This window comes from Plasmodium coatneyi, chromosome 5 (assembly GCF_001680005.1).
Source record: "Plasmodium coatneyi strain Hackeri chromosome 5, complete sequence".
Taxonomy (NCBI): Eukaryota; Apicomplexa; class Aconoidasida; order Haemosporida; family Plasmodiidae; genus Plasmodium; species Plasmodium coatneyi.
Window position 1 is genome coordinate 442,108 of NC_033560.1, and position 23,323 is coordinate 465,430.

The following is a 23,323-nucleotide window of genomic DNA, read 5'->3' on the forward strand; positions in this document are numbered from 1 at the left end:
AAAAAAAAAAAAAAAATATATATATACATATATATATACATATATATATATATATATATATATATATATACTGCGGCGAGATTGCTCCCCTTTCATTTTAACCTTTTGTCCCATCCCGCTTCCCCTCCTTCGTCTTGACCTTCACATTTTCCGTGATGTCAATTTTTCTTTCGTAAGACTTTATTTTTTTCTCCACATTGTGCTACGAGGGGGGTTAAAAGGGGTAAATATAAACAGATCGACCAATTGGCTAGCTCATTGGCGGACCAACATCCGTAATCGAATCGAATGGATCTGGCGTTCCCCCCTTACGATGTCTTTGTTCAGCTGGATGCACTGCAGGACGGAGTTGCTGCCCATGGCGCCGACGTGCTCGTACTGGTTCATTCTGCGGGGGGGAGTGAAAAGGCAATCCGTTAATAGTATATAGTGTAGCGGGTGCCCAAAGAGGAAGCGCGTCACTGCTGCCCTCTCCGTGTTACTTATTCGACACGCTGTTGGTCGTGTCAATCTTGTTGGTGAGGTCGATTATCATCCTGTTCATTTCGTTCAGCGTGCAGTTGTTCTTTTCGATGGTGGTCTGCATTTCTTTTTTCCTTCCTTCTCGTTCTTCAATTTTATTCTGCGTCTGCCTCAATTCGTTGAGCAGCTTTCCTGCGATGGATGAGTGGATAGAAGTAACAACGCGTGTTGACCCTGCCAACTGTTTTGGTGGCGTAGTGATGGGTTCTAGTTTGTGTGGTCACTGCTTCGCCCCTACTTAAGCAGGAGTAACTGTCCTCGTGTTCCCGCATCAGCCTATCGTAGTTCAGCTTCTGGTTGTGGATGAGCACATGCAGGTATCTAAAGTCCACGTTGTTTATATTTTCATTAAGGGTAATTATATAATTCATGTTAGAGAATTTTTTCCTGTACAGGTTTAGCAACGTCTGGTTTGTCTTTCTCGCTTCTCCGACTTTGTCTCTGTGCTTCTGTATGATCTCACTGAAAAATTCATTTAAGCAATTCTTCCTTTTCATTAGGTAGTTGTCCTTTTTCATTCTCTCTCTCCATGTGTTGTAACTTTTTGTATCCTCGTCCAACTCGAAAAGGAGAATTTTACACTGAGTAATCATCGAGAGGATCATCGTTTTTGCGTTGTCATAATAGACGGTATTTTTTTTTATTTTCCCTTTAAGCTTTTCTATCTCGTTCATTGTTAGTTGTTGCTTCTCGGGCAGGTTCAGGCGGCTCCCTACGGGGGAAGCAGTAACAGATGGAATAACGAATAGGGAAGACACAGAACAGGCCAATTGTATATTTCCACCTCGATTGTGTAGGAACTCACTGTGGATGTCTTCCTTCGCCTCGAACGACTGAATGGAGTAGAACTCCCCCGTGGACTTCTCCCTTTCCCAATGCAGACAAATGTTCTTCTCGTTCGTTTGGCAGGGAGAGTCAGCGTGCTGTTCCGCTGGGGGTACAAATGGGGAAACGGGGCAGGTAAAGTAAGTAAAGTATATGATATAAGGGGTAAATCAACACGGCGGAAAGTTTTCCATTATGCCGTTTTTGTCCCCTCCGGTTCGTTATCCCCTTCAGAGGATTCATCTGAGAGGTACCTGTTTGGTCGTGCTGTTCCTCCTGCGTTGCCCCCCCTGGTGGGTCTTTCCCCTCCAATTGTTCACGCACTAACGTTTCGTTCGCACTGGTCCCCCTCGAAACAGAAACCATGTCATCCACGTCTTCCATGTCAATGTTGTACACCTTATTTTTCAGTTGATCCTTGGAAACCTGCTGTCCAGACAAACCGTTGGTAGGAGACCCCACATCTACGTCCGACTTTGTTAAAATATTTTTTAAAATATTTTTGTATTTATGTATCTCCTCATCCAGTAGCTGATTCAAGTGGGATGCAAACTCATGTCTTGACAGGTTGAAGTTTATTTCATCCTCCACGGCGTACAGACTGGTACACACGTGGTGGATGTAGGGCAGCGCTTTCAGCAGTTTCGTCTGCTCTTCGTAACTTTCAATCAGTTTTAAAAAAGCCCGATTCTCCAATTCGATGTTTTCATTCTCTCTCTGCGGAGGGAGGAAACATACACACATATGTTTGTGTGTTTATACATGTGTGGCTTACCAATACTTTGTCATCCTTGTAGTCGTCCTGCCGGTGTTGCCGTCCACGAGGGAGTGATGCCCCCCCCCTCTCCTTACAACACAGATTTTTCTTCATATGGTGCAAAAAAACTGCCTCTTCATTTTGTTCCCCCTCACCTTTATGTCCTCATTCCGAATGAACAGTTCCTTGAGGAGAATTTTCTTGTCGTCCAGAAGGTAACTCATGTTTTTCAAGTTCGTTGCAGTATGTCACGTTTACGCCCCTTTTAGCTACTACCTTTTCTTTTTTTTCTCCTTTCTGGCCCAATTTTGCAGCGCACACCGAGGTGATGGCGGGAACGGTGACCGACTTGGATACGATCCGACGGGCTGCATTTCTACCCCGCGTTTATGTAAAAATTGGGAAGTCCACGTGGATCATTTTTTCTTTTATCATTTCCCTTACGTACTGCTTACAGGTACATGTTCTTCCCTCTGTGGTCATATAAAACAACGTGCGTGAAAAAGACAGCCAAATGGGGGGACGAGGATTGGAAAAAAAAAAAAAAAAAAAAAAAAAAAGCTAACCAGGAATTGCAAACATATCAGCAGTTTATGTACCAGCGCGAGTTACCCACAATTTCATATTCAATTTTTTTCACCATCCACAGTTAATGAATTCGTCCTGGTGAGAGTTCCACATGGCAACGTCATGTTTCCCCGTTAGAGGGGATACACCCTATACATTTGAAACGGTAACGCGGCATCGTGTGTATCCCCTCCTTCAAATTATGAACATAATGGCATCACCAAATGAGCGTCTAGTGTTACCAAGTGGGACATTCTTTGCCACTGCTCCGGGAGCATAAAAAAGGAGCAGGCTTTTCCGTTCACCAACCCTTTACGATTCGCCTTCTTAACGCTCTGCGTGTACAGAGCCATGTAAATCCCACTTATTTCATTTTGCTGGGAGGGCAAAAAATGGGTCATAAAAACGTGCTAACGGGGTAGAATGCGGTGGAGGAACGATTAGGTGTTATTGGATTGTAAGCACTTCTTAGAGCAGACGCTACCAGATGAGCTGAACCAACGGTGGGGGTTAGTGGGGACCGGCCAGTGTGTACCGCTTGGTATGGAGTAGCTACTAATAGTAGGCACAAAAAAGGGGAACGAAAGAGAAAGACAAAAATAAACGCACAGAAAAACTGCAAGGATGTGTCTCCCCCTTGAATGCTTTCCGGATGATGGCAAAATATTACCCAACGCGGGGGAACCTTTCGCTTTTTTTGAAATGCAAAAAGGGAAGAAGCAAGGGGGGAAGGTGTTCCTCAAGTTATCTCTTCTTTGCGCGTTCTTTCTTTTTTCCTGTTGTGATTGCTCCTGTCATGCCCACTAGTGTGATTTACTACCCTGAATTGGAGTCCACCGGTATGAGCTTAACTGACGGGGCGTAGATGCATATGTAAGGAAGCCTACCAACCATAGTAACACATAGAAAAGAATGTCCCTAATTACGTGCGGTACGTGGAGGACTTTCACCTTAATTGTTCGACCTGCCCTTGTGGAGGGCAACACCAGGGTGATCTCTGTATATTCTGTCGAAAAAGTAAACCCTTCTATGCATAATTTCTACACCGCGTATTTTTCTTTCTGCATTGCCACCTCCGCCAAAAATGTAGCGCACTCAGGAAAATTCGACAAAGCAGAAACACAAATGGCTAGCCCCGTTGAAGGTTCGCAGCGGAAAAAAAAAAAAAAAAAAAAAAAAAAAAACGGAACATAAGTTGGTCAACAATTCAAGCGGCGTAAGAAACAAATCGACAAACTGCGGATCTGCTCTTACGTTACGGAATGTACATGCTTCACGCGCGCGACATTGCAAAGGCGCAGATACACAACATTGCGTATCATTCTGGCGTAATCCATTTTTCCGCTGCTCGACGGGTGGGTCAGATATTACTACAAAGTGACTCCAACAGGATATCAAAAATATAAAGCAGAAAGTACTCTCCACCCATTTGATAAACTCTTTTTTAAAAGGAAGAAGGCGGTATAGGGAACAAAGAGCGCATAGTGTAATCCTTGTACTTTTTTTTTATTTTATTTTTTTTTCCTACGGGCCGAAGAAAACAGAACCATGCCGCTTACTGTGGGGAAGGCAGGTCCAGGCTCGGACTTTCGAAAGTTCATGGAGAAGCGACTGCAAGGTAATGTGCTGTTGTGGAGTCGAGCCGGTGGGGCGGCGCGCGAAAGGAGGGAAAGTCAAAAAGGAAAAATGGAAAAAAGAAAAATAGCAAAACAAACTGACCGAGGTGGATGCCAATCTGGCTAGCAAACGATGCAACACACGCCAAAGTGATCATCCGCCTTCTTTACGATAACATCCTCCACATTCTGTACCTCTCCTTATCCATTTTTGCAGTGTACCTAAATGGAAACAGACAAATCGTCGGAGTTTTGAGAGGATATGACACCTTCATGAATTTAGTTCTGGACAACACGGTCGAGATAAAGAAGGAGGAACAAATTGACATTGGCATTGTCGTCATCCGGGGCAACAGCATTTCTTACTGGGAGTGCCTAGACAGGGTTGACATTAAATGAGAGCACTGTCAGGTAGTGCGTCCAGGAGGGGGAAAAAAAGGCGAAGAGCTACGCTTGTAAAATGCGTATTCCTGAACAAGTGTAGCTATACGTGTTCATACGCATTGCTTTGTCACCCCCCCCAACGTAATTTGAGCGATCTCATTGTATCAACCAGTTCTGTAATTTTTTACATACATGTTGTTAATCCCCCTGATGAGTCGCTTTCCTCACCACGTGTCCACCCATCCGTCCAGCTCATTCCTTTTTTTTTTTGTTTAACGTAACTTAGATTTTCCCATGTCTTCTTTATTTTCAACACAACCTTCTTGTTAATTACCCCCTTTTGAATTTTTGCCTTTTCATTTTGCAAAATGAAAACGAAGCAATCGCACGTAGAAATGTACTCTTCTTCCCTGCAAAAGGGGAGGGGGGAAAAAATAGCTAATTTTGTGTGCAAAAGTGGGAAAATTTGCCTGACCACCTGAACAGGCAAGGTAAATTTGGCATTTAAAAGAAAAAAAAAAAAAAAAAAAACGGAAAGCATAAGCATGTGTGTGCGAGCAGGGGGTTTCCCTTTTCTACGCCAGGCTGACCTGCTCTCCAACAGTCTCGTCGAAAAGGTGTAAGAATTTCGCGCCAACAAAAAGTGAGCGGACATGTAGGAAGACCCAAAGAGCAACTCGAAAAAGTAATTCTTGTCTTGCAGCACCGGGATGACCAGAAAAAACGTCAGTTCATGTTCCTCCTTCTTTAAGTGGTGCAAAATGTGCACGATCAGTTGGTTAATTAGGTACACATCGAACGGGGGGTTCACTTCGTACGCTCCGCTGTGCAACGGAAACTCAAAGAAGTTGCCGGAGCTTCCGAAAAATGTATCGATGTCTGGGAAGAAGGAGCAGTAGGACGGTAAAACTGCATTCAGGGGGGAGGAGAAGCACTCCCGTTTTATTTTCAGCTTCCTCCGCAGCAGGGTCATTACGCGTTTCGGCACGCAGCTCTTCCGAGGGGGGAAAAACATAGACGATATGTGTTTACGTATGTGTGCACGTATGTATGTATGTATGTATGTATGTATACGTTTATGTGAACATGCTGGGGGAGGACGTATGCAGACAGCACGCACACGTATGCCCCATTCGATTATAATTTTCACACGACGTACCTGCAACCCCGAGTGGCGGACATTTCCAACCAACGTGTGGTATCGCATCAGGAGGAAGAGGACAAGAAAGTGGAAGTTACGCACGAAAATGTTCTTTCGGTTTTTTATGAGCATCCCGATTTGCTTGTAAAAACAGTCATGCGTTGTTGCGTCTTCCGTGGGGGGGGTGCCGAAATTGGTAACCCTGCCCAGCACCAAATACCTTCCTAAGCATCCGGTGCAGACGCAAAACACCCGGTTAAAGAGGAAAGAAAACACAAGCGGATTTTTCGCATAAAAAAAAAAACAGTACCTATAAAATAGTAGGCACACATTTACGCACTTTATTTTATATGCCCTCCTTGTCCTGTAGTCCTTTTCGTGAACGAAATAATTTTTTCCATTAAATCGGTAGTACACATTTGGCGAATCGGCCGAGTTTCTCTCCCCCTCTTTGGATCTTAAGTTAAAAATAACGACATCGTTTTTCCTCTGAATGTAGAAGCAGTCTTCTTGCCAGTCTTCATACAAATCGTAGTTCCGAATCGGTGCACTTTTAAGCAACCTTCGTATGTATGGGCGGATATTCCTCCTGCGCTGCTTTCTTGTGCTTATTTTTCCGCGTTCCATTCCGCATACCGTTTGGGAAAGTATGTTTCTTCTTCTGTGTAGAGAGAGGTTGGTTCCTCTGTTTATATGGGTGGTGATTCCACCGAAGGTTCGCACGTCCACTGCGTTGGCCAGTCGGTACACCAGCAGGAGCAGCCACACGTTTAAGTTCTTCACACTGTTTTGCAGATACGAGGTGGTCCTCCTTAACGTCCTCTTTACTATTGCACTGTATCCACTGCGTATACATAGGAGGTGTACCGCTCGATCGAACTTACACGTGAGGTAATCCTCGACAGGGTTACAAAAACGTCCCCGTTGGTATTCTCTGGAGAGATGTCTCCTCACACTTGTAGTTGGTCCTGTTTTGCGTGTCTTCCTAACTGATGCTTCTCTTCCTTTAGGACGCATGCACATTGGTGAGATTCCCCCCCTTCGAAGTGTAAGGAACGACTGGACCATGCACAAATAAAAATACATGTTCACACGCACGATGCTTCTTCTATATAAGGCACTCAATAAGGGACGTAAAAACGTCTTTAGATTTTCTAAAAATGTTTTGCCTTCACTATAGAGGTACTCATTTAAACTGTTGTCCTGGTGGAACACTCCTTCTTTGTCTTCCAACTGGTTGGATAAACTTAGTGGTTGTGTTCCTTTTACTATACTATTTGCACCCCGTTTTTTGCTAAATCGATTTGAAGGGTTGTTCTCCTTTGCTGTGTCTCCGAAGATCGACCTGCCCGACTGGCTTCCTCTCCCGCTTCGTGACGGTATAGAATACAATTCGCATGTAGGTGAATACGTAGCACAATTCCAGGAGACATTTTTCTTTTCTTTCCCCTTTTGGCAGTCCACATTGGGGTTTATCAACTCACCGAGGTGGCCTAAAATGGATTCCTTCCTGTTCAGCCGTTGGAAGCATCGTTGGAAAATCCGCTGGACGTCGTGGCACCGGGGCCACTTCTCCCTCTTAACAGGGTTAACTTCTTTCCCTTCCTTCACTTTGAGGCGCTTTCGAGTGTTGTGTCTCCCTCGTGGACGGCAACAAACGGGACAATGGTGGGGGATTCCTTCATCTGCTTCTCCCCCCTTATATGATATAAGCTGCACTTCCCCCTCGTGGGGAATGCACGCACTGTTCACCACGCTGCTAAAGTAAAGACTCAGAATGGATTCCTCCTGGTCGACAGGCTCTACGTAACTCTTCCGCAAAATATCCAACACGATGAAGACTAACCTTTTCTTTTTCTCCAGTGGGGTCATATTTTTATTCCTCCGTAATGCATGGTATAAGCAGAGGAGGCACGTGGGGAAGCACCCCTCCGTTACCTTCACTCCATTTGCATGCCCCCTGCGGGGGTTACTACATCGGTCTGCACGATGATCATTATGAGGTGGGACTTCTTCACAATTGCGCTGCTTCGGATTAGTTGCTCCAAACGGGTAGGGGAAATCGCCTCCCCCTCTTTTACTACTCCTTAAGGGGATGTTTAAAAAGAGGAAATAAAAAAGAAAGAGGGAGAAGAGGTACCCGAGGGGCAGATGCTCACACAGGAGAGCGATATTCACGACGGTCATGTGGAGGAGCTTCCTCACGTCTTCCTCCAGCAGGTTCAGGACAATATTTTGTAGAAAAATCAACTCATCCCTTGTATCGACCTTGTGGTACGCATGCAAAGGTCTGAAAAACACCTTTAGACATTTCGAAATACCACCGTCGTTCGGTTCACGCATTTCAAAGGGGTTTCCTTCCAAGTGGGACTTTGCCCCGGGGAAAAACGCCTCCTTCCAATGGGAACGGAAAGTCCTACCAATATCCGCACAGAAGGAGTCCCATTTAAATTGGCTGCTTTTACTCACCAGGGAGCTGAAAATGGAATTCAACAAATTTTCGTATAACTGCCCCAAAATAAATCTTCCAACGGCGTGCTTAACTTTTGCTATGTCGACTTCCACTTCCTGTGGTCTGGGTTTGAAATGTGCTCCATGTAGACTGAAGCGGAATGACGTTGTCCTCTTCCTGTGAATAGACAAATTATACGTGGGGTATTCCGCACAAATGGAGAACATCATATAAATTGGAGAATTCTTCCTCCTGATCATACGTTTGTTATCCCCATTTTGGAGGGTCCCAACTTGGATGCTGTAACGGAGGGATCTTCCACATGAGGAGTTTTTTCCCCTCCCTTTAGATTTGTTCATGGGGGTAGAGTCCAATCTGTGAAGATACTCCTTTAGAAATGTTAAATGGGGATTCCCCCTCTGGCGCTTCAAAACAGGTGCGATGAAAGAACAGAATTGTTTAACGTAGCGGGCGTCGCAGAAAAGGGGACTGTTCTTCCGGTTGTCGTTCATCCTGCTAAGCGTGTTTCCCTTTCTCCTGTCCAACTTCCCACAAGCAAAATGGACGTACCGAACGAACAACCAGTAAAGATACGTGTCCTCCTCGTCCAACGAATAGCTAGACCCATCAATGCGTAGACTGAAAAGAAACCTGTTCATTATTTCCTTCTCCAGAAAGCAGACGTGTCTGTTTAGTTCCACTGCATCCACGTGGTAATGTCCCTTCACGTGGTGTTCCTTCCAAAACTTATGGTTAATGGAATTTACCCTTTCTTGCAGCAACATTTCACGGGGATTGCTTTCCCCACACTGGATGCTGCACCCCATCTGAGCATCCACATTATGCCTCCTTTTAATTATTCTCAAGTAGCTACTTTTTACCTTTAAGTTTTTCTTGTAAAATAGTTCAAAGTTGTATACGTTTAGGAATGCCTTGCGGAGTTTTATGGTCTCCCTTTGGAAGGTGAGCTCCTCGTGCAGGTCCAGCCGACGGGCGGGCGCACCAACGGATGATTGTTCTGTCATTTGTTTTAGGAGGTTCAAGGGTGTAGATTAACCTTGTCGGAGCAGAACAACTTGAAGGTGAGAGTCTCTCCCCCAAATGAGAGATGGGCACTGCCAACACTCGTCGATAGCAAGAGGATCCCTTCAGGGGAAAGCATCTCCGGAATATCCTCCCAGCTTTGCGAAGAGCATGCCGTACTGGTAGCGCATTATTCTAAAGGTTACCATTTCCCCTTTCACAAAAAAGGAAAGTTAAATGGGAGAATATCCCTCCTGTGTTATCCCTTTAAAACACTTCTCATGACCACTACGATGGGCATATAGCACATGGGGAGAAATGCTCTTTAGAGAAACGCCACCAAGTGATCATGGACTCCATTACGGGTAACTAAATATCGCCCGTTAATCCGCATGAAGGAGAAAGCTTCGGTTGAGTTTTCCTAATGCGTAAGGGGTCACACCTTTGCTGGCACAGGAGAAATTCAAACCGACTTCGCCTCTTGATGTAACTAGGTGCAGCCCATAAACAGATACTTCATCCCGTCCTACACCTTCATTACGTCGTCTTACAAGTAGGAGGGATCCACTAATGCCTCACGGCAATCTCCTCACATTGGCGTGACAGTAGACCGAGGGGAAGAAAACATTCTGGTCCATTCTGACGCAGGTGCTACGCTTAGAAGTACGTTCCGTAAAGAGAATGACATATCACCTTTTTCCAACATTGCGCGATGTGTTGCCCTAGTATGCGCAATTAGTATGTAAATATATTGCGGTGCCCCCAGTGCCCCTTTAACACTTTTTTCCAACCTCGACCTTTTTTTGGTGTGCCGCTTAAATTTTCGGTACACCTAGCAGAATTGTTTAAAAGGGAAGGTTTCTTTTTTTTTTTTTTTTTTTTTTTTTGCTTTATTTTCACTGAAGTTATTGTGCCAAGGTTTTTTTTTTTTTTTTTCTGCTTCGTGCCGATGCCCCACCCCGCCCTTTCCTTTGACGCGTGAAACCATGGCGGATAAGTACGTGTCAGGGTACCCCCCGCCCCCGTACTACTTCCAGGAGTATGTAGATGCGGGTGAGGGGGTAGGCCAAGGGGAAGATACCGAAAGGGGATATCACACGGAAAGTTACCATTTCTTAAACAGCATAGCGCAGCAGTACAACATTTACGACGTTACGGAGAATGCTCACGTCCACGCCCCATCCGATGGGAATGAAAAGTACACCAAGCAAACGTGCCAACTGGTAATGGGAAGACCCCCACCAGTGCCCCTCAGAAGTAATTACAACGTATTTGGGATAAACCACCAAGTAGAAAAAAGAGTCGAAGACTTAGATAGTGATGAATTACTATATGACGTGAAAAAAAACTTGAAAAATGAATTTATTAAACTTTTTAAAAAATATAAAGATTCCTTTTTTGATCTTTTCGATGACATTGTAAATAACAGACGGGACGACAAGACAAAAATAAAAATGCTCATAAAAGTCCACGTAAATTTATTTCACATTTTGGCGAAACTGAGATTCTACCAAAGTGTGAATAACGTCATTAACATTTTGAAGGTGCAGCTGAAGAGACGGCAGATAGCCATCGACAAGATGAAGTTAAGCTTGCTTCGTATTTATGGCTATATAAATTTTGTGCAGGAAAATTTCGCCACTGGGCACGCCATTGAGGATGATGAAGGAGGGAGTCCCAAACGGAAGAGGAAGCTGACCGCGCTGCAGCTCGTTTGAATGGGTGGACATCCACCGGAAAAGGTTATATACGCTTGTTGTTACTTTTTTTTTTTTTTTTTTTTTTTCACGTTTCTCCTTTTAGACTTTTTTGTCGAGTGCACCCATCCGAAAATGATGGAACATTTGAGCCATCACTCTGTTACACCGCTTACATGTTTCATCGTGCAGTTTGGGCCGTTCTCTTCTTCCCTACCCACGCGGGGGGGCCTCCTCATCGGGGTACTCCTCATAGTCCCCACCGTCGTGCAGACCTTTGTGGTCACCATCGCAGTTATCATCACTGTTGTCATCGCTGTTGCCATCACTGTTGTCATCGCTGTTGCCATCACTGTCTACGTCGCTGTCACCATCGTGATCTCCTTCCTTGTCCATTTCCCCTCGGTCGTTTTCTAAAAAGGTGAAGGGGGGTGCACACATGAGGGGGTGCAAAAGAGAAACACACACAAATGGACGCACAACGCAGCGCAATAGTTCCTACCCGCTGCGCCCAGCCCGAGTGTGGACAACTCCGAGCGTCCCTCCAAGTAGTCATCATCGTTCAGCATCTCCTCGAGGATGCCCCCCGCATCGGCGGCAACGTCCCCATGCGCTCCCTCGAGAGAGTCCTCAACATTGAAGAGGTACTCATATTTAACAAATTCAGGAAGAGGCTCATTGCAGGAAAATTTCGTTAAAATAAAATTCTTGTAGGGGTCCTTCTTCTTAACTTTCAGAGGACCCTTCAAATCGCTACTCCATTTCCATTCTTCTATATTTTTTTTTAAAGCTTCTTTATCGAAAAAGGCGAAATTATTTCTCTTTTTCTTTTCCTTCCAAGTTATGTCCCAATTTTTAACCTTCTCTGGTATGGGCGCCACAGAATTGTCTGGAGTAGCACACGTAGGAAGCCACTTCATTTTTTGAGGGTACGTTTTCAGTTCGTAAATTAAATTTTGTAATGCTTTATATGTAAAAACAACATATCGATATTTCAGCAAATTATAAATGTTTACACCTTGGACATTTTCCCTTTTAACGCTAGCTATATTTGCACACGCCCAAAAAAAATTGTCGTTAACGTCTGTTTTTCCTTCGTGGACAAGCAAAGCACTGTTGCAGTTGTTCCCCAAAATATTTCTTAAATATTTTACAGCATATTTCGTTTTGTGGGATTTAATTAAAAAATTGTCTACGACTTTTATTTGGTCCTGAGCAAATTTGGCTGATAAGATAATTTTCATTCCCTTCCACAAAAGTTTTCTGTTTATTTTGGTCCTCTGGTCGAATGGCCTGAGGGGATGGTTTTTCACTCCCAAATATCTACCGCACGTTTTTCTCCAATTCATTCTTGCTTTTCCACTTTTTTTTTGACTTCGATACTTTTTCGTACTTCCTGGCCATTCCCATTTGTACAGTTGCATTCGTTCTGTGTACCCTGCCAGGGCAGTTCTGTAAAAATAGTAACACTTGTGTAGTATGTCCGGCCTGATGGGCAGCCCGAATATGTCATTCGGCACAGTCACATATTTTATACTTTCATCATCAGGGCCACATTCAAATTTGTAAATGGGGATTTCTAATTTGCTATTAAACCCCACCGCTGGGAAGGTCCAATTGTTTCTTAACAAAGTTTTTATGTCTATTATGCATCCTGGTCTCCTCACCACTGGCTCGTCATCCACGTGTGCAAGGTGCTTCGGTCTCTCAAATATAAATTTGTACTCCTCTGACACCCCTTTTTGGTTAACACCATCAAAAGGGGTTTCTTCCCCTTGGGGGGTCTCCCCTACGTAGTCCACGTCACCCTCACAGGTGGTATTCCTCCTCCGATCCACATAAAACGGTTCCTGCCGTTGCTCCATTCGCTCCAAATGTATGTCTGCGTTTTTTCTTTTTTCCACAAAATCGCCTGAACAGGTCATAATTTTTTTTTTGTTTTTTTTTTCACAGCTAGCCATTTCTTCATTTTGTGTGTGCAATTCGTTCAGTTTCGTTGTAAAGCGGAAGGTCCTTATTTCTCGCCTTTGCGTTGACGAGCGGGGCACGGTCTTTATGACCCTTCGGGCCAGGCCCCCCTGGCACAGTTTCAGAAACATCGTGCTGTGTTTTCCTCAGAGGGAAAAAAACGAAAAAAAAGGAAACACACGCAAAAAATAAATAGCCATGTGGATATATACGTATGATCATATATACGTACATAAGCATGTACGTGTGGCCTTAGAAGGGTTACGCGGCCGCACCCTCCACACATATAATGCTATTTTTCCTGCGTGCTCGGAGCAGCTCTGGCGCGAAATCGCTAATTGGAACTCCACTCGGTGTAACGTCGACAACAAGGCTCATTTGGTGCGGGGCCACCATCGCACACCAGTTTGAATTTTCAAAGTCACCACTGTGGCAAAAACTGTACAAGCGAGTTGAGAACAAATTTGATTACCACAAAACGGCATGTAAAAAGGGCATACATACGTATGAACGTGCATATACATTTGTGAAGCTTAGCTTTGACGACTCACGCGATAAATGGCGTAGCAGAAGAAACACACTGCCTCTCCCCGAAGGAACAAACAGCTGTGCTATGTTCATACCGATTCGGGGGCAAATGTACAGAGACGGGCACGAACACCATGGTGAGCCTTTTCCAAATTCACAAAAGGTTCATGTATTGGCCTCCAAAAAATAAAATAAAAACCATAAAGGTGAGCACATGTGTGAAAGCAGGACGTTCTGTGCGTTCGTACACATCGAAGTTTCATCTGTACACACACACGCACACATCGGTACGGAAAGAGATCGTTCCCTTCGTTTGCTATCCCGACAATGGAGGGAACATTCTACATGAACGCGTTTATACTTTCATGCCTGTAAACCACCTCCCCTACTTCCCCATTTTGTTAGTTCCCCTCAGGGAAGAAGAGCTTCATTTTTATCGGCAAAAGGGATGAAGATGGGAAGGACGAGCCGCTTTTATGCTTTGTCGACAAGTGGGAAAAAAAAAGAAATGTGCAGCGAAATTGTAAAATGTAGAAGTTTCGCATGATTATCCAACCTAACGCTTGCGCGCAGAGGGGGCGAAATTGCCCCATGCCCGTGCCCACTTACCCATGTCGTTTCCTTTAACCCCAAATTTTGACGCAGCCAAAACCATAAGCTGACTTGGATGAACGAAGAGGAGGTCCTGAATTTGGAAAAGCTGGTAATGCGCTTATGCATACTGGACTGTGCCAGCAAAGGAGGGTACTCAACACGTCCATATGTACATGTAACCACAATGCACCAGTAGACAGGAATATCTTCTCCCCCCTCCATGTAGATGCCCCGACTAGACAGCTACTTCTCCCTCTACTTGGAAAAAGCCCAAAAGATCAAGGAGCAGAATGCAACCCTTAATGAAGAAATGAACAGATCTTTACATGATTAAAAAAAAACAAATTACAAAATGAAAGTGTGAAAGGGGCGGAACACACCCCACCAACGTTGCCTTTTTTTTTTTTTTTTCTTCGTTTCATTCCGAATGGGGGTTTCCCATCAAATGTAAGTCAAATTGGAGAGGCGCCTCAAACTGGCCGCCGTAAGTATGCCTAAACATATACTTAAATTATCAACTGTTTTGTTTAATGTAACAAAAAAAAAAAAAAAAGAGAAAGAGAGAGGGAAGCACACATGAGATAGTAAAAAGGACGCTTAGCACTATGTTCGAATGGAAAAAAAAGAAAAAACGTGCACGGATGTATACTGGGGATGTGTGTGTTTGTGTATTGTGGCACACACATAACAACACAAGTCTGGTGAACTGAAAAAAAAAAAAAAATTGCACAGATGGTGAACTGAATAAATGAACAAATCGGTAAACCCTAAATCAATAAAAACATGCAATGCAAACAGTTTTTTTTTTTCCCTTCACATTTTCGCGTTATATGAGCAGAGGGAGAGTTACCCCTAAATGGGCCCAAGGGGATGGGAACAAAAATGTCTTCCTTCGTACATCCATATATACACCCACACGTGCATGTGTGTTTTTTTTTTTTTAAATTTTGCTAATAATGTGCAGTATCACTACGGTCGCCATGAAGATCAGTGTAGAGATAAGGACCGCTTGGGGGGTTCTACAAGGTGGGGGATAAATGAGTCATGGAAAGGGAGTGTATTAGCGTGATCCTACACATGCAAACGGCTTATATGTACGAATGGGGAGGGCAGAGTGAGTGGCAGACGAACATGCCAAATGACACGCACATCCGCGTGTCCCCCATTAAACGCATTTAATTACAATTTAAATCCGGGTGAGTCGTCTCCATAGAATTTGACGATGCTGTTTGTACCTCCACTGTTACTTCCTCTCGGCTTGGCATTGTTCGATGCTGATCCTGTGCTTTGTCTTCGCCTGTCAAAGGGAAATGGGCATGTGAATTATATTGCGCGTGTTTTCCTTTATGCTTGAAAAACACCCAAGTAGGGGTTATTCCCCCTGGGGTATGTATGTGTGTGTCGGGGTCCTCCACTTGCTGTGATATCAGCACGCTAACCTGGCAGGTGTTCTCATGCCACCGACGATAACGGGTGAACTATTCATTTTGCTCAAGTGGTTAATATATGGAAGGGGGGTTGGTCTGCAGGGAGGATCGCGGAGGAGTGGAAATAACATCCCGTATGAGCTCGAAAGCAAATTCCAGTAGGTGGCAAGCGCATGAAACACAATAGCTCACGTGAACAATAATAGTAGTGCCGTTAATATGACATGCAGGGGAAGGTAATCGCGCTACTAATGGTATTTCCCCCGGTGAGGGGGGGAGGAAAAAACTCCCATTTGTTCCTAATTTTTGCTAACCTATAAATAGGATCAGTTGCTTCGTTCTGCTGTGTTCCCTAGTTCTCTTCGTTTCGCGTTAGCCGACGTGATCAGGAATTGTTGTAAAGGATTGAAGCTGGTGGAGGGTGATGAAAGGGACCATAAGGGGCTATTCGCGTTGCCTTGTATGCTTGCTTCGTCACTTTGGATCGCGTCGCGTTAACTATTTTGCAATTTCATTTGGTGGATTTTTCCTGTTCCGTTTGTGGCTATCTGTAATTGTTTTTCTTGTTTTTTTTAAATATAAACAAGTGTAATTTTTTTTTTTTTTTTTTTTTTTTTTTCCTGATCACTCCAAGCGTGCAAGTTGGTCAACTCGCACAGCCCCTTTTGGTCGCTCCTTCAAATGAACGAGAACGGGGAGGATACATGGAAGCCTTTTATTTTTTTTTTTTAAAAAAAGGAATGTTATAGAGCATTCCTCAAATGAGTTACAAAAAATTGAGCAGCAAGTTTTAAATTAAATTGTGAAGAAAACAAAACAGTCCCCTTTTGCGTATGGCACAAGTGGGGGAGTTGTGTTTCAAAAGGGGCCACAATTGATATGCATTTTTGCATGCGTGCAGACGTGCACATGGAGGGGGGGTATATGGAAAGGAGCACACGCATGTCCACCGCTGTGCTTCAATCGATTGGTACCGACTGACTTGCACGTTGCAATAGCATTCAAATTATCATTATGATTCGCATGTTTGTTGTTTTTTTTTTCCCCATGGTGGGAGAATAAATCCCAATGCTGAGTTGCCCACTTTGTGGAATTCTGTTACGCAGCCAGGAAAGGCGTTTCCCCGGGGAGCACGTGCCAGAGGTACCTATCTCACGCGGACGCAGATCCAATGATGGAGTTTTCTTTTTTTTTATAACAGTATCCTTCAGAGGTGGAATAACCTTCCCCGATGAAGTGCTTATTTAAGCTCACTCGACGTGCACGTTGTTCGCCACGGAGCAGCAATACACTTGCGGGGCGTCCTAAATAGGTTCACACATTTGAGAACAAACGAAAGAGCAGTGAATCATTTAATTTCCACCTTTGCAATAATCTGCTCACTACGCGAAAAACGTTGCAAAATGCCGTACCCGTTTTCTCAAAATGGGAAGAACTTTTTTAAACGTTTATTAAAATGGATGCAGTTACTTAAACGTAGTGAAAAAAAAAAAAGAAAAAAAAAGGCAATAAAAAGATAGCAGAATAATTCGCAAGAAAAACATGATCCAGTAAAGTGGCCCCGTAAAGAGGCGCAATTAATGCAGTCCACGATGTGGTGTGTACTTGCTTGTCCTGTGAGGAGCGGTCCTATCCTTCTGGTTAATTGTTCAGCTGAAAGTATTTAAACTCGTATGCCAATTTTCCCTTGGCGATGACTCTGAGAAAGTCTCGAATTTGGTGCATCTTCAGGTACTTCTTCGCCAGGTACTGCAGGAGGGGGGAACAAATACAATTATGAATATACATGCAGGTATGTAAGGAATAGTTATGCATATGGTAAAACATCACGCCTACGTCACCGTTCAATCGGGGCCTACCTTTATGTATCGCTTGGAGAAGGGGATGTGAACGGTGATGTAAATTTTGCAGTCGTCCGAGGTGACCACAATCTTGTTCTTCAGGTTGTTGGTCTTCTTATCCACCTTAATTTTGTCCTTAAAAAATTGTTCCTATAAATGGGGGATGTACAGGATGGTTAAGAATGTCAGCACGGTATTCTTCGCCACACGCCAGATGGGGACCAAGGCAGCTCGTCGACCCACGTCAATGACGAGGACGTTATATACAAGCATACGCCTCACATGTAGGTACGCGCGTCAGTATATACGAATGTATAATGGGAACTTACCAATCCGCTTATATCAAGGATGGTATCCTTCACTGGCTTGGTACAATCCAGGACGTACTTAACTCCCTTAGTGCTCTTCATAGCCTTGGGTTTCTTCACAGCTATTTTACTCTTCTTCCCATTTTTCTTCTTCTGCTTTTTTATAACTTTGGATTCCTTCTTGGCTACCATTGTGCTTAATATTCGTAGGAAAATTTTTTCGATGAGCAAAATAAAAGTGTACTTGCTGAATAAGCAGTTTTCTCTTTTTTGTGCGGATTTTTTTGTATGACTCCTTTTGAGGATGTTTGGAATGAGGCGATGATGTTACGCTGCTCAGTTATTTTACAAATAGCAGAACCTCACAGTATGGAATGTGCTTCTTTATTCTTTACGCTTTTATGTATCACTTAACGTGTAGGTTTTTTTTTTTTTTTTTTTTTTTTTTCCCACGTTTGGGCGTTTAAAATTGTTGACATCAACAACGAGGGGATAATTCGCTTTTTTGCGTTTCGTTTTATTGTAGGCGTGAAGAGGAACCGCGTGGTAATTGTTCCAGAGAAAGTGCGCAAAAATTAAGAAAAAAAAAAAATCCCACGTTGGGGGTGGTAAAAAAGGGGGCATATCAATTTTTGTCAAGGTAGCGTCAAAGTTGCATCGTGATGACGCAAAGTTTTCCCTCGCAATGCTTTCCTGTTGTTTTGCCTCCGAAAGGGGGGTAATAAAAAAACGGAACAGCCCATGAACGTTTTTTTTTTTTCCAGGCAGTATAGTACCCACTTGCGATGAGCTTTTTTACTCGTTGCCTAAATAGGCTCTGCCCGTCAGGCATACGGAGGCAATGTATGCATATATAAGGCATATACAAAAATACGGAGACGCCACCCTGTAACGGTACTGCATCTCTAAAGAGATATATAAACCCCCTTTTTTTATTCGACCCGGCGCCTTCAGTAGTAACACGTTTTTTTTTTTTTGCCGCACGCGCAGCGGAACCCAGCTTTGAAGGGGTTCCCACGCACGCCCTTTTTTTCCCCCTCAAATGAAAATAAGAATTGGAAAAATTTCAAAAAAATGCAGCAAGAAAAAGCAGGGAAATATTCCCCGTGGTGAATCCTCCCTTGTGTGAATAGTAACGAAAATGAATTATTCACCTAAGAATTGTAACGGGTAATTGATTACCACGCTACTCTACCCAACAGATGGTTTGTTCAAATTTACTTATCCTTAACTAGGTACCCAATGATACTTCCGTTGTAGGATAGAAGCAGCGGGAAGTATAACCCCGTGAGGTGTTAGAAGTGCAACGTGGGTTCACGACCCGATGGGGATTCTTCTTACGCCATCCAAAACGGTAAAGCAACAAGATGGGCGCAACCCATATTTGTGCGACGTTATTGTGCACCGCTAGAAAAAACCGTCCCACTTTGTACCCTTTTTAAGAAAAAAAAAATGGGAACCTACGTAGGTAGGACCTTTGCAAAGTGCAGATTAACAAGTTGCTCGAAAAAAACTTTTTTTGAAAAACAAACAAAAACAAACTAAAGGGGGAAGGTGCCCCGCCAGGACGATAACGTCATGCCCCGTGTGGGGAAAAAAATGACAAAAAAGGGGGGTGTTCAAAGGTGGTGTGCTGTGTGCACAGCGTTGGAGACAGGGTGCCGGATGTTCGGCGGGCATTTCCCACATTAGGGATGAATGCGTTATCACGTTACAGCTTCATTTCATCGCGGCTAAAACTTCATCTGCTTGGCATTCCCTGGGACGACAAAGTAGGGGGGGAGGTTCTTCGTGGTGACGGAGAGTGGGCACAGAATTTCGATCACGTAGTCGTTCTTCGCATCTGCATTTCCTTGCGCTTCTTCTGCGCCTTTTTCACTCCTCTCAGTCTCCTCCCCCACCTCCGATTCGACCTGACGCACACTTTGCACATGCACAAACGCAGCTATATTCATCAGGTGGACATAATTAAGGCCCTTCGAGTAGGACACGCCCAAAATGCAGTTAGTCAGGTTAGTGATATTCCCATTATACAAACTGACTGTTACGTTTTCCCTCTGTATGTCTCTCGCATCGGCTGGTAATGCAGACAAAGGCACAGCCAAGTTGGTGTCCAATTTTATGAAGCTAGTTAAGCTACACCTGAATGAAATGACGTGGCTCTTTCTGTACAGGTTTTTCGTTACGATAATATCTTTCGTAAAATATTGGTAGTACCACAGATTTTTGCAATACCTTATTCGGTTATTATCTGAGGGGATTACTCCTTCGTACTTTGGCATGCCTACAATTTCTACTCTCCTGACTGGATCATCCGTCTCTTTGTTGTTGTCTGGTTGTTCATCTTCAGGGGGAAGAGTGTTTCCCTTACGGTGCGCTTCGGGTGGGGAGTCACGCCAGGTATCGCCACGATAATCCCTGTCGTAGTCCCGCCCCCGGTCTGCAGCACGCCGACCACCATCATCCCCGTACTGGTCCTTCAACGAATAGTGCAAAAACGCGTTATCAATCACGATGACGATATTTATTCCGTATATTTCAATCAGGTTGTTAATGACGTGGTGGTCGGCTTCCGAGGGAACGTTTAAAATGAAACCCGCGGCGTAAATGCCCTCCTGCTGTGCATCCGTTTTAGCACTAGACGAGACGGAGTTCAAATTGTTTAGCAGCATCAAGTGAACGCAGCTGCTTATGCACTCATTCAGGTGGTAGTACAAATTGATGTCTTCATTCAGGTCGAGGTAGCCAAAGTAATAATCTAGTGCACACTTCATCCGATTCATTGGGTCGTAAACAAAGGAACTCATAATCCCGGGTCCCCTGTTCAATTCGATTTTATCACAAGTACACTTTGTATCTGCTTCAATAAAGATCGGTTTGAATCCTGACTTTAATGCGTAATTCAACAGAATCAACGAAACGGAACTTTTTCCTGAATTGTTATTTCCTGTAATGAGAACTCTAGGTCCAATTTTTTTTTTCTTCTTTGCTAATTTCCTGTAGGCATCCAAAGTATACGATAGGGATAAGTACTCCTTCATTGTGTTGTTCCCACTTTCATATTCCTGCAACGTTCGACCTTTTATTTGAATTGTGCATCCTGTGAATGTGTAGATGGCAAATTTTTGGTTACACCCAAATTTGTACTCCTTATCTATTATTAATTCTCTTCCAAATATTTCGGCCGTGCTTGGAAAACCGCCACTACTACTACTGTTGTGCTCGTTTTTGTGTCCTACACCGCTGCCGCTCGGCAACAAACGCACTTTAACGCATTCTTCCTCATCCTCCTCCTCAAATTTGGTATACTTTTCCAGGGTCACTATTCGTAGCTCTCTGAAAGCCTTCAAGTGATAAATCCGTGTGTTTCCGGAGTTAGCCATTTCGTGCTCTCCTTATATTCTGCTAAAAGGGTTTACTTCTCTGAGCTACTTGTTCCATATGGCGCGTTTTTTATTCTTTCCCCGCCATGGTTATCCCATATCATAGGTACTACCTTATTCAGAGGCGACGACTTCTTCAACGTTTGTGTTATATCCCTCCGGATGCGTAATTCGCGTTACAGCCGTGTATGAATGAAACATAACCATTGGTGTATGTTCTTACCCCTTTTTGTGGCCACGCCATGTGACAGCTAGCCAATTTTTTTTTTTTTTTTTTTTTTTTTTTTCAAAAAGTTATGAACGGTTCAGGCAAAACAGAAGTTGCATTTCCCATTCTGCAATTTCTTTTTTTATCCCCCAATTGCGCCGCTACCGTTATCATTACCATTACCATTACCATTACCGTTGTTTGTTTCCCTTTGAGGAGAAATCGTCCCCTGGGTGAGCAGTTTTTCTCCTCTCTGCAGGTGGCAGTTTGTCCCACCATGGACTTCTTTTTCCATGTTGCTGCTTCACTTTTCTTTTACCCCCCAGTGTGATAGAGAATTCCTTTTGAAAACGTCACCTCTCCTATATCGCGTATTTTTGGGGGGAAAAAGGAAGAAACCACATCTGGTATAGAGCGATTATATATGCATAAAATAGGTAACTTTTTTTTTTTGCCATATTTGTAACTTACATCGCGTTGTTTCTTTTCTCCATTTTGCGTTCTCCCCAAGATGGCCACCTCGGCCGAAATCACCCAGAAAACCATTTTTCCTGATCCCTTCTATTTTCCGCCGCGATAGGGCAAATAAACGGAACAGCATGTAGCCTTGAGCCCAGTAGGCATCTGTCCCCCACCAGCAACCTGCACAGCGCATATAGATCGGCGCATCCCCCCCTTCCTTTCCCACATTGCTGCCAAACAAGATGGACACGCCAGAACGAGGAGTATCACCCCCCCCTGCAGAGGAAGAAGACAAAAATAAGAAACGAGTCATTATCATTCTGGAAGGGGCCCACTTGCAGCTAATCGAAACGAAGAGGTACATTTATGAGCTGGCCAACACCATGAAACATAAACACTTGTTAAGAGGCCAAAAAAAAGAGGACGAAATGAGAAACTTCAGACCAGACATCCTACACCAGTGCCTAATTCACCTCTTAGAAAGTGCACTAAATAAATATGGTCTCTTGCAAGTGTACATAAAAACACATGACAACCAACTATTCTTTGTTTCCTCCAATTTAAAAATCCCCAAAACGTATGACCAGTTCGAATCGTTAATGGTCACCTTCCTACGGAAATATAAAATAAAGGCCAATGAAAAAAATTTGTGTTTGCTAAAATTTCTGAAAAATGACTATAACGCTATTTTACCAATTAATGGAAAAAAAATTGGCTTGTCTGTAAAGGGCAGAAAAGTACATTTGTCTGACTATGTTCAGAATTTCCAGAACGAAACTGTACCCGTCACGTTCTTCATTGGGGCGGTGGCCTACTCAAACCCGATTACGAAGCTGGAAAATCTAGACGACAACATTAGCATTTCCGAGTTCAGCCTTAGTGCCGCCACGTGCTGCTCCACCATATGTTCGGAGTTTGAGAATCTGTGGGGCGTCTTCTAATGTGTCCCTGCGGGGGATTCCTTATCGGTGGAGTGCCCACATACTGACGGGAGCATCACCGCTTGTAGTTTCTCTATGGGTAAACTTTTTTGTTCATTTTTTTTAATTTTTTTGCGCCCACGCAACATCGGACATTGCGTACGTAACGATCGGCATAACGCACATTTGAACAAAAGGAAAGCAGACAGTTTTATTTGCCCCACGCGCAAATTATAAATGCGTTGTAAAAGTTTTGAAGTTTGCTTCTTTTTATTTGAGTTATTTTTTATTTTTTCCCGCACACTGTTTTGTGCCCCAATTTGAGGGCGTACCTTCCATTCAAACTTTGTTTCAACCACTTTGATAAGCCCTTCCATCGGAATGGTACCTTCTCAAGGTAAATTTTTCCACGTTTGGCAGTTTGGTGTACATATGCAATGGGGGAAGTATGTAGGGGGATGACCGCCATACTCCATTTCCGCTTTTTTTCATTTTCTTATTTTATTTTTTGGAGGAGGAGAATAAAGTCTTAACGGCACTAAAAAAGCATATTTTTTTTAAAAAAAAAGGTGTTTTAAAAAAGGGAAATGCAAAAAAAAAAAAAAAAAAAAAAAAAAAAAAACTCAAAATGACGCAAAATATGGTAACGTAAGAGTAACATTAAATGACGTAGCAGACACGTGGTAGCCTTGGTAGACGT

General features: G+C 43.6%; 10 protein-coding genes across 10 annotated transcripts; 4 read left to right on the plus strand and 6 right to left on the minus strand.

Moving 5' to 3' along the window:
- Positions 1 to 97: 97 nt before the first annotated feature.
- Positions 98 to 2,328, minus strand: PCOAH_00010760 (Uncharacterized protein; the record flags this gene model as incomplete). Its single annotated transcript, XM_020057885.1, has 7 exons — positions 98 to 202; positions 313 to 388; positions 483 to 654; positions 761 to 1,234; positions 1,328 to 1,453; positions 1,602 to 2,064; positions 2,260 to 2,328. The coding sequence occupies 7 exons, from the start codon at positions 2,326 to 2,328 to the stop codon at positions 98 to 100; spliced, it is 1,485 nt and encodes a 494-aa protein (XP_019913528.1).
- A 1,891-nt stretch (positions 2,329 to 4,219) lies between these two features.
- PCOAH_00010770 (Uncharacterized protein) lies at positions 4,220 to 4,686 on the plus strand (the record flags this gene model as incomplete). Its single annotated transcript, XM_020057886.1, has 2 exons — positions 4,220 to 4,289; positions 4,505 to 4,686. The coding sequence occupies 2 exons, from the start codon at positions 4,220 to 4,222 to the stop codon at positions 4,684 to 4,686; spliced, it is 252 nt and encodes an 83-aa protein (XP_019913562.1).
- A 124-nt stretch (positions 4,687 to 4,810) lies between these two features.
- On the minus strand, positions 4,811 to 9,289 carry PCOAH_00010780 (Uncharacterized protein; the record flags this gene model as incomplete). The annotated part of the gene is made up of 3 exons (XM_020057887.1): positions 4,811 to 5,081; positions 5,262 to 5,665; positions 5,831 to 9,289. 3 exons carry the CDS (start codon positions 9,287 to 9,289, stop codon positions 4,856 to 4,858), a joined length of 4,089 nt encoding a protein of 1,362 aa, XP_019913426.1.
- Positions 9,290 to 10,273: 984 nt separating this feature from the next.
- Positions 10,274 to 11,005, plus strand: PCOAH_00010790 (Uncharacterized protein; the record flags this gene model as incomplete). Its single annotated transcript, XM_020057888.1, has 1 exon — positions 10,274 to 11,005. One exon carries the CDS (start codon positions 10,274 to 10,276, stop codon positions 11,003 to 11,005), a length of 732 nt encoding a protein of 243 aa, XP_019913464.1.
- A 192-nt stretch (positions 11,006 to 11,197) lies between these two features.
- PCOAH_00010800 (50S ribosomal protein L4) lies at positions 11,198 to 13,083 on the minus strand (the record flags this gene model as incomplete). The annotated part of the gene is made up of 2 exons (XM_020057889.1): positions 11,198 to 11,397; positions 11,487 to 13,083. 2 exons carry the CDS (start codon positions 13,081 to 13,083, stop codon positions 11,198 to 11,200), a joined length of 1,797 nt encoding a protein of 598 aa, XP_019913495.1.
- Positions 13,084 to 13,393: 310 nt separating this feature from the next.
- On the plus strand, positions 13,394 to 14,679 carry PCOAH_00010810 (Uncharacterized protein; the record flags this gene model as incomplete). The annotated part of the gene is made up of 5 exons (XM_020057890.1): positions 13,394 to 13,686; positions 13,886 to 13,971; positions 14,126 to 14,183; positions 14,301 to 14,419; positions 14,607 to 14,679. The coding sequence occupies 4 exons, from the start codon at positions 13,615 to 13,617 to the stop codon at positions 14,406 to 14,408; spliced, it is 324 nt and encodes a 107-aa protein (XP_019913462.1).
- A 335-nt stretch (positions 14,680 to 15,014) lies between these two features.
- PCOAH_00010820 (Protein-transport protein sec61 beta 1 subunit) lies at positions 15,015 to 15,560 on the minus strand (the record flags this gene model as incomplete). The annotated part of the gene is made up of 3 exons (XM_020057891.1): positions 15,015 to 15,093; positions 15,258 to 15,371; positions 15,514 to 15,560. 3 exons carry the CDS (start codon positions 15,558 to 15,560, stop codon positions 15,015 to 15,017), a joined length of 240 nt encoding a protein of 79 aa, XP_019913353.1.
- Positions 15,561 to 17,142: 1,582 nt separating this feature from the next.
- PCOAH_00010830 (Ribosomal protein L22e) lies at positions 17,143 to 17,842 on the minus strand (the record flags this gene model as incomplete). The annotated part of the gene is made up of 3 exons (XM_020057892.1): positions 17,143 to 17,250; positions 17,361 to 17,492; positions 17,672 to 17,842. 3 exons carry the CDS (start codon positions 17,840 to 17,842, stop codon positions 17,143 to 17,145), a joined length of 411 nt encoding a protein of 136 aa, XP_019913606.1.
- A 1,541-nt stretch (positions 17,843 to 19,383) lies between these two features.
- On the minus strand, positions 19,384 to 21,033 carry PCOAH_00010840 (Uncharacterized protein; the record flags this gene model as incomplete). The annotated part of the gene is made up of 1 exon (XM_020057893.1): positions 19,384 to 21,033. The coding sequence occupies one exon, from the start codon at positions 21,031 to 21,033 to the stop codon at positions 19,384 to 19,386; it is 1,650 nt and encodes a 549-aa protein (XP_019913573.1).
- Positions 21,034 to 21,945: 912 nt separating this feature from the next.
- PCOAH_00010850 (Uncharacterized protein) lies at positions 21,946 to 22,644 on the plus strand (the record flags this gene model as incomplete). The annotated part of the gene is made up of 1 exon (XM_020057894.1): positions 21,946 to 22,644. The coding sequence occupies one exon, from the start codon at positions 21,946 to 21,948 to the stop codon at positions 22,642 to 22,644; it is 699 nt and encodes a 232-aa protein (XP_019913542.1).
- Between the last annotated feature and the right edge of the window lie 679 nt (positions 22,645 to 23,323).